General features: G+C 40.6%; 1 protein-coding gene across 1 annotated transcript; it reads left to right on the top strand.

Moving 5' to 3' along the window:
* Nucleotides 1-3,866: 3,866 nt before the first annotated feature.
* Nucleotides 3,867-9,652, top strand: LOC308669786 (perilipin-3-like; the record flags this gene model as incomplete). The annotated part of the gene is made up of 7 exons (XM_081330663.1): nucleotides 3,867-3,890; nucleotides 5,858-6,050; nucleotides 7,158-7,240; nucleotides 7,751-7,949; nucleotides 8,158-8,345; nucleotides 9,073-9,135; nucleotides 9,251-9,652. 7 exons carry the CDS (start codon nucleotides 3,867-3,869, stop codon nucleotides 9,650-9,652), a joined length of 1,152 nt encoding a protein of 383 aa, XP_081186789.1.
* Nucleotides 9,653-16,545: the final 6,893 nt, after the last annotated feature.

A 16,545-nucleotide genomic window follows, 5' to 3' on the forward strand; every position in this document is an offset into this window, starting at 1 on the left:
CCTTTGGTCCTGGATGAAGCGGATTATCTAGACCCATACCAATCGGGTTTCAGGCCCGGGCACAGCACGGAGACGGCATTGGTCGCGCTGGTGAATGATCTCTGGAGGGCTCGGGACAGGGGTCATTCCTCTGTTCTAGTCCTATTAGACCTCTCAGCGGCTTTCGATACCATCGACCATGGTATCCTGCTGCGGCGTCTCAGGGGATTGGGAGTGGGAGGCACGGTTTTACAGTGGTTCTCCTCCTATCTCCAGGGACGCTCGCAGTCGGTGTTGACAGGAGGGCAGAGGTCGACCGCGAGGTCTCTCGTTTGTGGAGTTCCTCAGGGGTCGGTCCTCTCGCCTCTCCTGTTCAACATCTATATGAAACCGCTGGGTGAGATCATTCGTGGCTTTGGAGTTGGGTATCATCAGTACGCTGATGATACCCAGCTTTTTCTTTCTACCCCAAACCACCCCAGTGATGCCCTCAACGTGATGTCCCGTTGCCTGGAGGCGGTTCGGGTCTGGATGGGGAGGAACAGACTTCAACTCAACCCCGACAAGACCGAGTGGCTTTGCATACCTTCATCCCGGGTCTATTCGGATATTCCATCTCTTTCTATGGGGATGAATTATTACCCCCCGTAGATAGGGCTCGCAACTTGGGAGTCCTCCTAGATTCGCGGCTTACCTTGGAAGATCACATGGTGGCTGTGACTAGGGGGGCTTTCGCCCAGGTCCGCCTGGTGCGCCAGTTGCGGCCCTATCTAAGCCGGGATGATTTATGCACGGTCACTCACGCGCTCGTGACCTCTCGTCTAGACTACTGCAACGCTCTCTACATGGGGCTTCCCTTGAGGACCACCCGGAGGCTCCAACTGGTACAGAATGCAGCCGCGAGGGTTGTGTTGGGAGTCTCCCGATACTCCCATGTGACACCTCTGCTCCGTGAGCTGCATTGGTTGCCAGTTGTCTTCCGGGTGAGATTCAAGGTGCTAGTAATGGTGTTCAAAGCCCTCCATGGCATGGGGCCGGAGTACCTCAGGGAACATCTGCTGCCGGCATCAAGCTCCCTGCGCCCTGTGCGTTCCCACAGAGAGGGCCTCCTCAGGGTGCCACCGGTCAGAGAATGCCGACTGGTGGCCCCCAGGGGGAGATCCTTCTCTGTGGGCGCCCCGGAGCTATGGAACCAGTTACCGGTTGAGCTCCGGACGGCGCCCGATCTGCGCTCCTTTCGCCGTGATCTGAAAACATACTTGTTCGAGCAAGCCGGCCTGGCCTGAGGGGGGATTGGTGGGTTTTTTTTTATCATTTTTATTGGGGGTTTTTACTATGTATCAATTGTATTTTAATCGGGCATGCATTTAATTATCTTTTAGTTTTTGTAAATTTCTGTGTTTTATTCTTGCCCTGTACACCGCCCTGAGTCCCCCGGGAGAAGGGCGGTATAGAAATATTAATAAATTAAATTAAATTAAATTATTCAAAGCATTCGTTTACACCGAATACTAAGTTGTGAGTCCCTGCTGAGATAGCTATGGATGCCATTGTGCAGATATATTGTGGGCACCTGCTGAGCTCCATATCCAGCTGTGTTACCTTTTTGAAAGGATCTTTTATTAAAAATTGGGAAACTAGCATCCTGAAAAACAACGCTTGGTCTTGAACATAATCTTCATTTCAAAGAATAATTTCAGGCTCTGGGGACAATCTTGAAAGTAAAAGTGATAGCAAGCTTTGGAAACATGACTATTACATTAATGAGTGTTTGGTGCTGATGGTGCCCACCATGGCATACCCAGAGCATGTATTTAACATCCAAGTGGTTCCAACCACCTCAGAGTTCAAAGATCCTTGTACTAAATCATTGTTTACTTTATTGGAATCTGGCTTAGCACATTGTGTGAAATTAGCTACTATGGTTTCTGAAACATGGTTTATAATTTACCTGAGATGTGGACAGACTAATTGTGACATATTCAACAAACCATGTCCAAACAAACCATGGCTGAAATTATCATGTCACCATATCAGATGAGACATAGTTTAAGCAGGGCTTATTCAAACCAACCATTACTATCTGGCCTATATAGCATGCTGTTACAGACCATGTTTTATACACTAGGGAGATTGGCTTCACATAACATGTTAAACCCAAACTAAACAAACTGCATTATACCGTAATTAAAACCAATGTATGAACCCAACCCTTACTGCTTTTATTATGAGTTGTTCAGTTGATGGCATTGTCTGGAGAGGTCAGATTTTCTTGAAGAGACCTTCTCACCTTCTTGCTTTTTGCTGACTGATTGGTTATGAGAGAGCAAGCAATGTTCCCATTGGTCCTCTGTTCTGTCAATTGGAGGGCTTGGTCTTCACCTGATGTATAAATAAGCTGAAACTGGAGTTGGCTAATTTACACTACAAGATTTTCTGGGAAGAGCTGAAGACCATCTTGAAATTTCCTACTAAGAAAATGTAAGACTTTTTTAAAAATATTTTTTAAATAATTGTATTTATGTTGTTAATGTTGTATAATATTGGCTATGTGAACATGGAATGCTAGTTCCACTTTCTCTTTTATCTCCAGAGTTTCTAAGAGTGAATTCATAGAACATTTATAAGCCAACATGTAGTCTGCTTGTTAGTGTATTGTATGAATTCAACCTGTGAAATATATATACCTAGGTTTATGGGTTAGTAAAGTCAATTTTAATTTATTCAATAAACTTTTTTTAAAAAACCCAACTTTTACATGTTTGCATTTTATCATTAAGTTTTACCAGATTACATTTTTATCCTCTAGTGTAACATAAGACTACATGTATTTTAGATAACTTCTATATAGAACAATTAGCCCTATTTTAGCCTTGGGAATGTAAAAGCAATGTTGCTTAATCATAAAGGTTGCAACTCATTAAGGGAATCACTCCATAGATTCCTGCCTTGTGATAAGCCATGTTTTATTTAACCCTATAAAATAAGCCATAATTTCTAGATTCCTACCCAAAGCTAAATTATAAACCATGATTTCCATGGCACAATTGCAGGTTTATATAAGTCAAAACAAATTAAGGCTTAATATTATATAAGAAGATTTGTTAATTGGGTTAACAGTCTGGGTTGTTTTTCCTTAGCATTATTCGTGAACCCAATTACGGTTTATGCTTGGTATGATATATTCTGAGAATATAAAAACATTGCTTCCATTGTCTTATCTTGGCAGCTCAGCTCTTTGAGATTTGCTTTTTAACAATGACAAAAACATTAAATTGTTCTAGAAATAAATTCAATGCTTGCATGATGGCAAAACAGGGAAAGTCAGGTTATCTGTTGTACCTTAAAATGCAGCTAAAACCAAGCACAGCTCATCTGGATGTGGAATAACATAAGATTAAGCTGAGTTTGACCCCCTGGGAATTACATGGGCACCCCCATGTATATTCCTTGGTAGCTATCTTCCAGGATTTTTGTTCTTTCCACTCTAGACTCCAAATCTCAACCATTTCTGATATTGCTCAGACTTTCTTCTCAAGAATTTATTTAGTTTCCAAAGTCGCTGAAAAGAAAATTCTCCTTAAAAGTTATGGCAAAAAAGTGTGACGTGCAATAATAAGCTTGTCACTTGTTCTCCTTTAGCAGGTCTCCCATACAGCTGTAAGGTAACCCCACAATCATGGTTTTCCTTTCTCTGCATCTGATGCTTGGGAAAAGCCACACATGAGCTGTTGCCTATTGCAATGGATGTGAAGTGGAAGCAAGAGCTATAGAGAAATGTTCTTCAGCTGCAGGTATCTTGAGAGTTACTAAGGGATATATATATATTTCCTTCTAGGCCAGAATATTCAGTGGCTCCCAGAAATAATGAGGAACAGACTTCAGCTATGGAGAATAATGAAACACCACAGGTAGGCTTGTCCTTGGTGGCTATAAACTAATGAATACCAGTAGACACCTGTATATAATTTTGATAGGATAATAAAATTGCAGGGTCAATTTAGATTTTAATGCCAAGTTAATAGTTAATGTGATAGAAACAGGATGTTTCATGTAGACAGCCCAACTGTGCTATTTGATTTTAATTAAAGATAATTAATTTTCTCAGCCCAGTTAGTTTTTTTTAGCAGCATTCCTCAGTCCATCGTTCAAAAGCCAGGTCTTTTTGCACCAAAGGCTCTACGAACGTGAAGTGCTTCCAAAGCATATGAAACGGCCTATTCCGCTCTTGAAATAATTGAAACGCAATTGATTGCTAAGTTTCTTATGGTTTGAAATGTAGGGCTAGAACCATTTTGGTGTGCTGGTTAAGGCACCAATATAGAAACCAGAATATCAAGAATTTTAGTCCTGATTTATCCACAAAGCAGGGAGGCAGTGGGAGGTGGGGGCGAACCTTGCTTTGCACTTCCAAAATCTTGCCAAGAAAACTCCAGGGAAATTAATCTAGGTCAGGGGTGGGGAACCTGGGCTGTTTTTGGGAGTTGAAGTCCACAAGTCATAAGGTTCCCCAACCCTGATCTAGGTGGTCACCAGGAGTTTATACTGATTCAAATATGCCCCCCCACACACACAAGTGGGCTGCAAAAATTAAGGCAACTAGTAGATGGCAATGAAAAGAGATGACTTTTAAGTCTTTTGAAGTCGGTATCTTGGAAACCCTGAAATATGCAAGGCAGAAGAGATGGCCTGTCCTAAGTGCCTTTCTGATCTGGAATGCCAGCAGTTTTTTCATAAGATTTCTCTGCTATTTCTCTTCCGATCTGCAATGAGAATTTTCCTAAGTGCCAAAACATACTAAACTTAACACTAGCAATCAAGGCTTATGTGAATCCCTGGCATTGCCATTTAATGGGGGCGTTTTCTCCTTGGAACAGGTAGTTCAGCTTGTGGGTTGGGGTCATATTTTAGCATGTTGAGAGCAAGGAATGGGGACACTCACAAAAATGGCTGCCACCAGAAGATTGCCTAGTCATTAAATGCCTGTTATGGGGTGGGTGTGACCAGTTGCAAAACATCCATGGTTCAAAAGCTGCATAGTTCCTTCAGGAAACTCATTCCCCTCTGTAGAGTATGTTTATATGATGTAAAAGAGTACTTCATAACAGTAATGGTAGAGTTTTCTTGTGGAATGCCAGCTTTCTATTTTACTCTCTTATTTTCTGTTTAACTCTCTAAATCTCTTATCTTTTTTTTAATCCTGTGGACAAAAAGCCTCATAGATACCAAGCATGGTATCTGAAGGCATATTGATTCCAGTGGGTATTATGTGACCTCTCTGTGTCACAGTGTTTTGTGCAGTGTTTTGTGCTAATCTATATTGAGTATTGAGACAACAATTGGTTGGCTGGTTGCGGTTTAATTTATGAATTCCAAAGCATAATACATTAGATAGCTGCTTGCTATAATAATCTACATATTGTATGTTTTTGGTGCCTAGACCAACAAATGCTAAAATGTTGTGAATGACCGTGTGGTTGGAGGGAAATATTGTCTAAAGCAGAGATCCCCAACCTTGGCCATTTTATGACTTGTGGACTTCAACTCCCAGAATTCCTCAGCCAGCCATGCTAGCTGAGGAATTCTGGGAGTTGAAGTCCATAAGTCATAAATTGGTCAAAGTTGGGGATCCCTGGTCTAAAGGAACTGCTAACACAATTGTGTCCAAACCCGTGTGTCAGTTGTGTGCCTTTATGGTTTTCAAATGATAATTTCCAGAATTTTCTGCTAAAAGGGTTACTGATTATACAGGCTGGATGTTATAGCCCCAACAAAGGTGGAGGATATTCAAGTAAAACTTGTCTTTATAGATATTAGCCACAGATACAGCTGAGTACTGGATTTATTTTCTAACTTTATTTCCTATCATATCCCAAAGGATGTTCTTTCAAGAGCCAGCAACCTACCTCTTGTTAGCTCCACTTATGAAATGGCAGCTTCCGTTTATACCTCAACTAAAGAGAACCACCCCTATGTTAAAGTAGTCCTGGATTTGGCAGAGAGTGTGAAGCAAGTCTCTGAGATGGCTATGAATAGTGCTCAACCTTTTCTGAGTAAACTTGAGCCCCAAGGTAAGATACTGCCCTCATTCTCGAGATTTTTTTTGTATGAAGAGACAGCAAGTCTTTGGGGCACCTCACAGGCTTATTTTTACTGTAGATTTTGGGACTGGTTTACTTATGTAATGTGAGGGATTCTATCTATTGGTATATATGCATTGTTGAAGTCCTGCATATATCTCAACAGTGAAACCAATAACTCAGAAAAGTGGTTGACTCCTCTTCAGTGGGGCATCCTCCAGGGCAGATTAGATGTTGTTGTTGTTAGCTGCGAAGTCATGTCCGACCCATCGTGACCCTATGGACAATGTTCCTCCAGGCCTTCCTGTCCTCTACCATCTTCTGGAGATTAGATAGCCCCCTTTAATGTGGATTTCTGCATTGAGCAGAAAGATTTGAGCGATCCTTCCCAACTCCAGGAATTGGTTATCTCTTCCTCTCTTCTCCTACTGAGTATGGGGGTTTCCCCAGAGAATCTGTATTTACTCATGGGTGTTGTAATTTCTGTCCTTTCAGTAATGCTTTTGATGGTTTCCGAATTGTAGGAATTGTGTGTCAGGGTACAACATTTCTTGAAAGGATGGAAATAGGGCTCTGAGGTCCACATTAATGTTTGTAAGCCATCCAGAGTCACCTGGATGGGCAACATATAAATCTAAAAACAAAGGAATGAATAAATGAATGTACTCCTGGAATCATTCTTCTGTAAAGTGCAACACATTTTAATTTGCAGAAATTTATACCATGAGAAATTTAAGTGGAACATAATAAATAGCGGAAAAGGAAGATTCAGTTGGAGCAAACAATTATTTAGTGATCAGAATTCTAAAAATAGTTAATACTTTTTGGATGTTATGGCAAAAGACTTGCAACCTATAAGCTAAAGTCTGCATCTCTGTAGTTTCAGCAGCTAGCCACTATGCCTCCAAGGGTTTGGATAAACTGGAGGAGAACCTTCCTTTCCTCCACCAAACAGCTGACCAGGTAAAATAGGGGAAAAGGAAGATTCAGTTGGAGCAAACAATTATTTAGTGATCAGAATTCTAAAAATAGTTAATACTTTTTGGATGTTATGGCAAAAGACTTGCAACCTATAAGCTAAAGTCTGCATCTCTGTAGTTTCAGCAGCTAGCCACTATGCCTCCAAGGGTTTGGATAAACTGGAGGAGAACCTTCCTTTCCTCCACCAAACAGCTGACCAGGTAAACTGAGTATCTTATTTTTACTTCCGTCTTTTAATATCATCTTTGATTGGGTGATAAATCTAGTGCCCTCTAGAGGTTTGGGAGTGCAACTCCAACATGTCTTAAAATTGCCTTACGTTGGGGATTCTGGGTATAGTAATCCAATGTTCTTATTTCCGATGAAGAGAATGAAGAAAAGATTCAAAAATGCACTTGGATATAAAATTAGAAGCCGCTTGCTCAGGGGATGAGAACTTGTGTGAAATCTGATTTCAGCATTGTCTTGATTGATTTGATTGGATCTGATAGCTTGGAACAGAGTAGCAGCTGGTGGAGTTAACTATAAAGTAAATTGAGTCCAAAAAGCAATAGAGGGACATATTATTTGCTTTCCAGATATAGCATTCTGACAATGATGATTTTTTTTTGCCTACACAGAGTAATTCTTAAGCAAATAATGGTTAGTATTTCATTAGTCCAGTTCCCAAGACACTGAATGTTGCTGTTTGTTTAATGGTATCTCCGTAGGTTATTACTGAGACACAGGAACTTGTGTCCTCCAAAGTAGCGGATGTAAAAGAAGCAGTAGCCAAAGTTGTACAAGATGGCAAAGAGATGATCATAGACACAAGAATGGGTAAACTCGCCATAAGTGGGGTAGAAGCAATACTGGAGAAATCGGAAGAGTTGTTGGATCACTATCTACCAATGACCGATGAAGAACTTGGTAAGCCAGGAGTTTTACTCCAACATCTGTAATCTTAGTTCTCTGGGATCAGTTTTGCTCATAGGAAGTCAGCATTTGCAATACTCCCAGCCTCACTCCGTTATCTTTTGTGAATATTGCTCTTTTCAAAAGAAAAGAAAATGGCTTCCGTGTGTCGAAGCCTGAGCAGACGTTTCAGAGAAGTAACGTGTTTAACTCTACTCCGCAGCTAAAATAGCACAATCTACAGCAGAAGGGATCGAGCTACCACCTAAATCCCAAGGTTATTTTGTGCAGCTTGGTTCCCTGTCAACTAAACTCCAGCATCGTGCCTACAAGTATGCTGTCGTGAAAATGGAAGCTGCCAGGCAAAACATCCAAAATACATTCAGCCAATTACATCAAGTCATTGGGCAGGTAGGAGAATTCAGCTCCATACCCCATTTTTTTTATTGAATATGGAATGAAATGTTCTTCAGCCCCACCCCTCCTTAACTATGTTTCGTTTGTGGTATAAGCTGTTGGGGCACAGGGACAGTAAATACACAAAAAGTACATGTTTTTCTGCCAGATCAATAGAACGTTGAACTTTGTGTGACACACCTGGAAAGGAGCTTAGACATTTTGGGATGTGCCGAGACATAAACTAGCCTATAAGCTAGCTATAAGACATAAGCTTACCCTGCTATGTACATGGGAATTGATTTATTCAATGGAAATAATAAAGCAAAAAGAAAGCTGTACTAGAAAGATGGTGGAATATGAAGCTTAAGATTAGATATCTAAACTTGACTTTTCGTACAACAAAATGATTCGCCTTTTTTTTCATTTGGAAAGTAGCGGCCCTGTTTTGTCTTTAACCCCAAAATTAGTATTTTTCTGAATTGTTCAAGGCAAATCATGGTTGCCAGATTCCATTCAAAGAGAAAAAGCAGAAAAATGGCTGAAAAATTATATGTTTGCATTTGTTTAAGTTTGAAGTGGAGACTCCAACTGATAAACATTTGTATTTATTTATTTAGTGCTTTGAGATATTTGCAAGGGGATGGATAGCTTGCTCTGGTCATTATCTTTCTGATGGCAAAGTAAATTGTATTGCTCTAAAGAAAGCTGTATTAAAACAATTCCTTTTTTTGTCCACTAGATAGAGCATAAAAAGCAAGATATCCTTCAGATACCCCAGGAAGAAAAGGAGAAGCTCCAGCAGGTACAGCTGGATTTAAAGTCATAGTTGAGACCAAGAAAACATGAGCTCTTGATGTAATAATTGTAAGGCCATCCTTGAGAAGCTAAAATATCTATTGGTTCATTTCTTTTCACAGATGGAATCTCATACCTTGGCCATGAGTTTCCACATCACTGAACAATTGCAGATGGCATACATGAACTTGATAGGAAGCATCCAAGGTCTGCCTGGTATCTTTCAGCAGAATATTGAGTTGGCTGTCCACAGTATTGAGGAGCTCCAAGCTACATTTACTGGTGTTCATTCTTTCAAAGAGCTTTCTAGCAACATTTTGATTCAAAACAAGAAAACGGCCAGCATGGCCCTGAAGTATGTAGATGATATCTTGGACTATGTGCTGCAGAACACTCCATTGTCCTGGCTTGTGGGACCCTTTGTTCCTGCACTCAAGAATACCTCAGATGACCTGGAGCCTGCAAAACCTGATGAAAGGGAAGTGGAAACTCTGAAACCAGAAGCTCCAAAGGAAACTCAGTGACTTAAGTATTTAGTACAGATGGTGGCATGCTATTCCTGAAATACAAAGGGAGTGTACAAAACCGGTTGTGGTTTCTCGGGGGGGGGGGGGAAGTGAAGCTAACATGACTGAAATGTTCCTGTCTCCCAAGTTGTATCACAGTGGCGTTGGGAGCTCAATTATTCCAAAGGACAGTTACATGTTAGTTGATTTTCCTAAGGACTTCACTTTGAGAAATAAAACAACTGATTCATCTTGTACTACAACTTGGATTTGAAGCTTCTCGGGTATACTGAATGGGTACCACTGCAGCTTTTTGACTCTTTGACTTGAAATAAACATCACTGCACAAAAATAAAGGGAATTGTTTGAAGTCTGCTTCAAAGTCTTGCTATAGATAATCCATGCTACTGGGTAGTGATTCTTTTCTAGCATTCTACAATCTTGATTTCACAAGGACGTTATATATTTATGTGCTGGAAGTGGAAGAGAAGAGACAGGTCCACTTGTTAATTGCTCTCTCTGTCAGAAAATTTCTCCTTGGTTCTAGGCTGAATTTCTCTTTGATAAATTGTAAAAAATTTTGTTGGAAACTTATCAAATCTCCTGGGAATCTTCAGTTCCCAAATCAGACCTGATTCTAGGCAGTGATTTCCATATCTAGCTGGGTCAAAAGACTTTCCTTTTCTCATATTTTAATATTGTTAAGTCTCAGTTGAAAGTCCAGCTTGTTTTAGAATCCTACATTCTAAGGTTAAAGGGATTAATTTGGATTAATAAGGAGGGGTGGAGGTTGACTCAACCGAACATTAAATTCAACTTCTGAATTTAAATATCTGGATGCCTGGTAACCATGAGGGAGAAATTACTTTCTGGGCAGGAACAATCATCAGTGCTATTGTCTCAAAAGAATTGTAGCCAAATTTCTCAACTGCTCTGCAGATTTTAAGATAATTTCCCTTTTCTTCCAACTGATTGCAAGCTTTGCTTTTACTGCCTTGATATGTAGGTAGGATACATAGGTACGGAGAGGTTTTTCCGAGTCTGTAACCTGTAAATTAAGTGGACTGGTGATTCTGAGACTCTGGCAGATGTTTTAATATATCCAAAGCATCCCACCTTAAGCCATGGGTAAATAACAGGAAAAACGTTTGTGAAGACCTAAGCATTTGCCACCCAAAGGTCAACTGCATGCTGGAATTTTTAAAGTCCATCATTGCCTCTAGTCAAAAAGCCACTTCTAAGTTCTCCAAGCCTTCATTTAACACAGCATGCAGTTTAGCCAAGGCTATGTTAGTTGAGGTTCTTCTAAGCAGTTTCCTTTATTGTTCCTCACCCAACAGTAGGCAAAAATCTTGCCAAACCAAAACAGACTACTAGACCATTAAACATGCATGAGAACTACTGGGGCGGGGGGAGCCATCTTAACACTCTTTTTCCTACACAAATTATCTAGACTTCACTGTTTGCTCCTCTGGAATGCGCTTCTTCCCTCCTGGCAATCTGGACTACCTCGCAAAACCATACATACAAACCAAAAAAGAAGAGATTGATATCCCAAAGATGCTTTTTCAAAAGGCAACTGGACTTTGTTTTTCCTTGAAGGTGTTTCACTTCTCCAAGAAGCTTCCTCAGTTCTGAGAAGTTCAGAAGCTTCTTGGATGAGAATTGAAATGTCTGCAAAGAAAAAAAAAGTCCAGTTACCTTTTGAAAAAGCACCTTTGGCACAACCATGTTCTGGATGGCTGAGATTTTCCATAGATGAGAAGAGATTGATGTTCCAAATGGCCAATTAGGATAAGCTAATACAAGCAGCCCCAGAGGAAACCTTCCTGCTTCCTGACCTATTGTCACTTAAATTCCAAAAGATCCTTCAAAGATTGGGAGTTTGATTCAGATTGAGGCATGAATCAAGCATTTTTGTGAGGTATTTAACATAGTACCTAGTGAATAGGGTCCATCAAGGATCACAGTTCACTCTCTCCCTAACCATTCTCCTGTCTTTGCATATTTTGGAGACCATTGAGCTCATTGCTTAACTCAAAAAAAAAAAGGTTAAGTTGCCAAGGAGACTCAATTCCTGTGAAATTCCTAGATTCATACTTTTACAGATGCCTAAAAAGCAGGGAGGCTTTATAACCGTGGTGGTGAACCTATGGCACGTATGCCACAGGTGGCACGCAGAGTCCTCTTTGTACGCACGCGTGCCATCACCCCAGTCCTAGGCCTTCAGCTGAGTTTTATAAAACCTTTTCGCTTTAGGCCTTCGCTGCCGTGTGCAAAAAAAAAGGTTCAATCAATCAATCAATTTCAACTTCTCACGGAAAAAAAAAAGATCTCGCAAAGTTGGAATTGATTGATTAAACCTTTTAGTCCCACCCAGTCTGCTGTTACCACCGCAGCCATGCCTACCCAATGGGCCACACCCACCCAATGGGCCATGCCCAGCCAATAGACCACACCTACCCGGCACCTGACGATACATAAGTGGGGTTTGGGTTGCAGTTTGGGCACTCGGTCTCCAAAAGGTTCGCCAACACTGCTCTATAACAATTCCAACCTTTTTCCCCTGCTGGAGTTGGGCTGTGCCTCTTTGGAGAATCATATGAGAATTTTCTTGGTTGGCTTCATGGTCTAATCTTTCCTGAGTCTTCACTTGAAGGAGGCATAACTTTGTCCATAAAGCAATCAGAATGGAAAATTACACTCTCCTTTATAAACCTCCAGTTTGGTCCAGTTGTTAAGGCATCAGGTTAAAAACCAGGAGACTGTAAATCCCGCCTTAGGCATGAAAGCTGACTGGGTGACTTTGGGCCTATCACTCACTCTCAACTTAACCCACCTTACAGGGTGGTGGTTGTGAGGAAAATAGAAGGAGGAAGGAGCTAGTTTGAGTTATTTATAAATAAAATAGGCAGGATAATAAATAAACACCCTGAGATAACATGGCCTCAACATTTCAGAAGCCCTCCCTTACCCAAAATTTATAGATAGATATAGAGATATAGATGAAAATCCACTTTAAGAAAGTTGAAACTAGGAAGAACATGGATTATGCCTGCTGTGTCCTCTTATTCTCCGTGTGTGATAAAGATACATCTACATTTCAAAACCAGGAGAGACATTTTCTTGGCAAAAAAGAGTGATGCCTTAAAGCAGATGTTCCAGAAAGAGTCTTTTATTTATTTCTCTATGTTGAACATGCTTATATCAATGATTTTCTAAACACATGCCAAGTCACAGTGGTAGGCTTGGAAAAGAACCATGAGAAAGAATGAAATGTTCCTCAAAGCCTGGTGTGCCAACTCATTCAGGTTGGGTGGAGAGCTGAAGAGAGAGAGATCTCTTGAGGAAACAACACAAGATTACAAACTCTGCCCAGGGGCAGTACTTGCTTGTTTATAGGGTTGGGTTTTCCCTGCTTTTCATGAAATGTTTTAGAATCACCAAACCTATCATATTGTAGGGTAAGAAGGGACAGAGCCTGGAGGGAGGGGTGTAATGTATTGGGCCTTTGACTTGAACTATTTTCACGTGTCTTTGAATGCTGCTTGAGATTGCTTAATTAGGGTGTCTGTGTAACGGTCGCTGGCTGCCCAGACCTACAGTCTCCAGGACGATCATTGGTTGGCTCTGGGGTGGAAATAGGTTCCTTTAAATCTATTGGCTGCCACCTAGTGGCCAACCGTATAAATAGCTGCATAGAAGCCTCTGTTCTCAGTTCTGTTCCTGTTACTACAATAAAGTAATGTTCCTGTTTGAACCCTCTCGTCTTGCCTCCTGCTTCCAAGAAACCCACTACACAACACAGAGTTAAGAGAGTTATCAGTCTGGGGTCATTATATTGCCACAAGCATTCAAGTCCAGGCCTCCCCCCCACATCCTTGAGAATTCTGTTGACTCTTATCCAGCACTAATTTAGTGCTGACCTTAACTTGTGTTCCTGATTCCTTGTACTTGACACATCAGGTCTCATATACAGAAAATGGTTGAAACGGGCAGATTTTTATTTTTTCTGTAATCTAACGCAGAGTCCCCCAGCGTTTCAGGCTTTGTGGACCAGTGGTGGGGAGAAGGGAGAGGGATGGTTAGGCATGAGGGGTTATAATTATTAGGCTATCATTCCACAAGACACATCTAAAGATGGGAGAGACTTCGGTTGCACAGTCATCGGCTTTATCTTGATGTTTTAGGATCCCCTACTTCAATGTCCCTGCTCAGTCCTAATGTGGACGTAAGAAAAGAAATTGAACGACTTACATAATGGATCTGTAATCCAGGTTTCCCAAACTGTCCTATGCAATAGTTTAACGGCACTTTAATACAGAGTGGGATTGCTGTGGTGCGGAAGGTGTTTTCAAAACTTCATTTACCTCTGCCATTGCCCTAATTTACTGGTTATACTTCCCCAAAACTGCTGGCTTCCTGTCAGGGAAATACAAAGATATACTTTGGTGTGCTTTCTTCTCCAGGAAAGGTGTGGGTGTGTATGTGTAACAAGGTATACAGAGGAATATGATTGAGCGGTAACTAGTATTTAACATTCTGGCATTATTCTTCTCTCCATACTTCTTTTTCCCCCCTCTCTCCACCTGCTTTGAAGTAATAATACCCAGGCACTGTGAGATAAAGAGATATTTCCAACTTCCTGGAAAGGAGATTTTCGTTCCCATGGAATACAATATAATGAGACGGAGGAGGTTGCTGACAAGAGGTTAAAATGGAAAAACCAAGGAAACCTTGAGGATGGGGCCAGCAAAGGGTTAATGGCTTCAATCAGAGCTCTCCAAAAGTTGACAAAGTCAAGGGCCAGTTTGAAGTCTCAGAGATGAAGGAACCTCCTCTTCTCAAAGACAGAAGGATGATGTCTGTTCTGAACTTATTAATGTGCTGATCAGCAGTCCCGCAGAATGATGTAAAAAAACCCCACAAACTGACATTTTTAGCTCTTCCTACTCCTGAGGGTGAAGGTTTGTTCTCCAAGCTTGTGGGTTGGTTTCTGAATGTTTCATCACCAGGCTAGGTAACATCTTCAGTGGCGTTTAAGGGATGTCAGCGTCGGTGTTCTTCTGTTTATAAGGGCTTTGTGTTATAAATGGAAATGTTGGGCAAAATTGTGGCCATAAGTCGAGGACTATCTGTAGCTGCAACGTGGCCATATTTATGGCCCTTTGTAGTGTCCCACAATTACATGACCACATTTTATAATGGTTTTGCTGAAAACCAGCACTTCAGGTTTTCATCAAAACCACTCCAAGGAAATAAATGACTGTGGCATTTGCACTTATAACTGCGGTGTATGATTAACGACTGCTCGAAGAAAGTTGTAAAATCAGGTTGATCATGTGATCGATCCATTTTACGACCGTTACAATTTACAACTGTAAAGGGTAATCTCCATTACAGTCATAACTTAAGGACAAACTATATTTTTTCTGCTGCTCTTTTTTCAAATTTGCTTGAGCCTTTGCTTGTCGAGGCTCAAGTCCTTTTACTAGTTTGAATAAAAGATCCATCTCTCCCTCCCAAAACAGCATTTGTTAAAATGTGTTGCTTTTTCAAAGGAAGACAACCTGCCTGCTCTGAGCAGAGCTGAATGTACAGTGATGTTACACGGAACATAAGCCTCAGATCCCATGCTGTCAAAAACACAGAGCTGATAACTTCGGAAATAGCATACTGTGAAGATCAGATGCTCTGCTCTAAAAAGCATCTGCACTTTTGGAGAACTGCAAAGAGTTACCATATGGATACCGGCTGATGCAGAATTTCCTCAAGCAGTGGATCATTGACAGAATGCATATCTCTGCACGCACACCTACAAACCAGCCATCCATTAAAAGTGCAGTTTTATAGATATCTGTTCAAAAGTAAATTCCACTGAGTTCACTGGGGCCTCTTTTTCATCAAGAGGGCATAGGATACCAGTCTAAACCAGCCCTTTTGGGCTTATTAAATCTAGCTTGCTGTGTTTCTTAGGGCAAGGGCATCATTTATGATTGTTTTTAAAACAAATCGATGGCTTTACTCTTTCTCAAGTTTCCTTTAAAAAAATTATTAAAGAAATTGTTACGGAATAAAAAAAAATTCAAAGGGAAAAGAAATGGAAAAGTGGTGAAAAATAAATGAAAAAAGGAGATAAATAGAAAAAAGAAAAAAGACAAAATATGTAACTTCCGATCTTTTTTGTAACAACTATAAATGCATTTGACTTTTATCCTTTCTCATCATAACTCCCATCTTTCCATAGAAAGTTGAAACCGGAGCTCTTTTCTCCTTATATTGAATTTTCATAAGGGCTTTTACGCACGATGTATATCCTCATGAATAATTAAACTTCCAGGACATTTGGATTCCTTCTGACTTTCACATTTTTTGTCAAAGGATGACACAATGTTGTTCAGTCTCTGCAAATAGTGTTATACCACCTACAGAATCTGTACAGATAGTCCTCAACTTATGACCAAAATTGAGCCCCAAATCTCCACTGCTAGATGGAATAGTAGTTGAGTTTTACCTCATTTTATGACCTTCCTTGCCACAGTATTTATACAAGTGAATTACTGCAGTTGTTAAGTTATTAACAAGGCTGTTAAGTGAATCTGGCTTCTTCATTGACTTTGCTTGCCAGAAGGTCACAAAAAGTGATCACATGACCCCAGCACACTGCAACTGCCATAAATACATGGCAGTTGCCAAGTATGCCAAATGTGAAAAAAAATCATAAGTCACTTTTTCAGTGCTGTTGTAATTCCAAATGGTGACTAAACAAACGATTGTAACTTCAGGATTACCATTTAGGAAGCAAGAATTATACTAACCTCATTCATGTGTCTTTAATACCAGCATTAGGTGTAAGTGCAAAATCTTGGAAACTGCAAAAGATATTTCCAACTCTTTTTATTAGAAAAGTT

This window comes from Vipera berus (genome assembly GCF_964194415.1).
Source record: "Vipera berus genome assembly, chromosome: 6".
In the NCBI taxonomy this organism is placed as follows: domain Eukaryota; kingdom Metazoa; phylum Chordata; class Lepidosauria; order Squamata; family Viperidae; genus Vipera; species Vipera berus.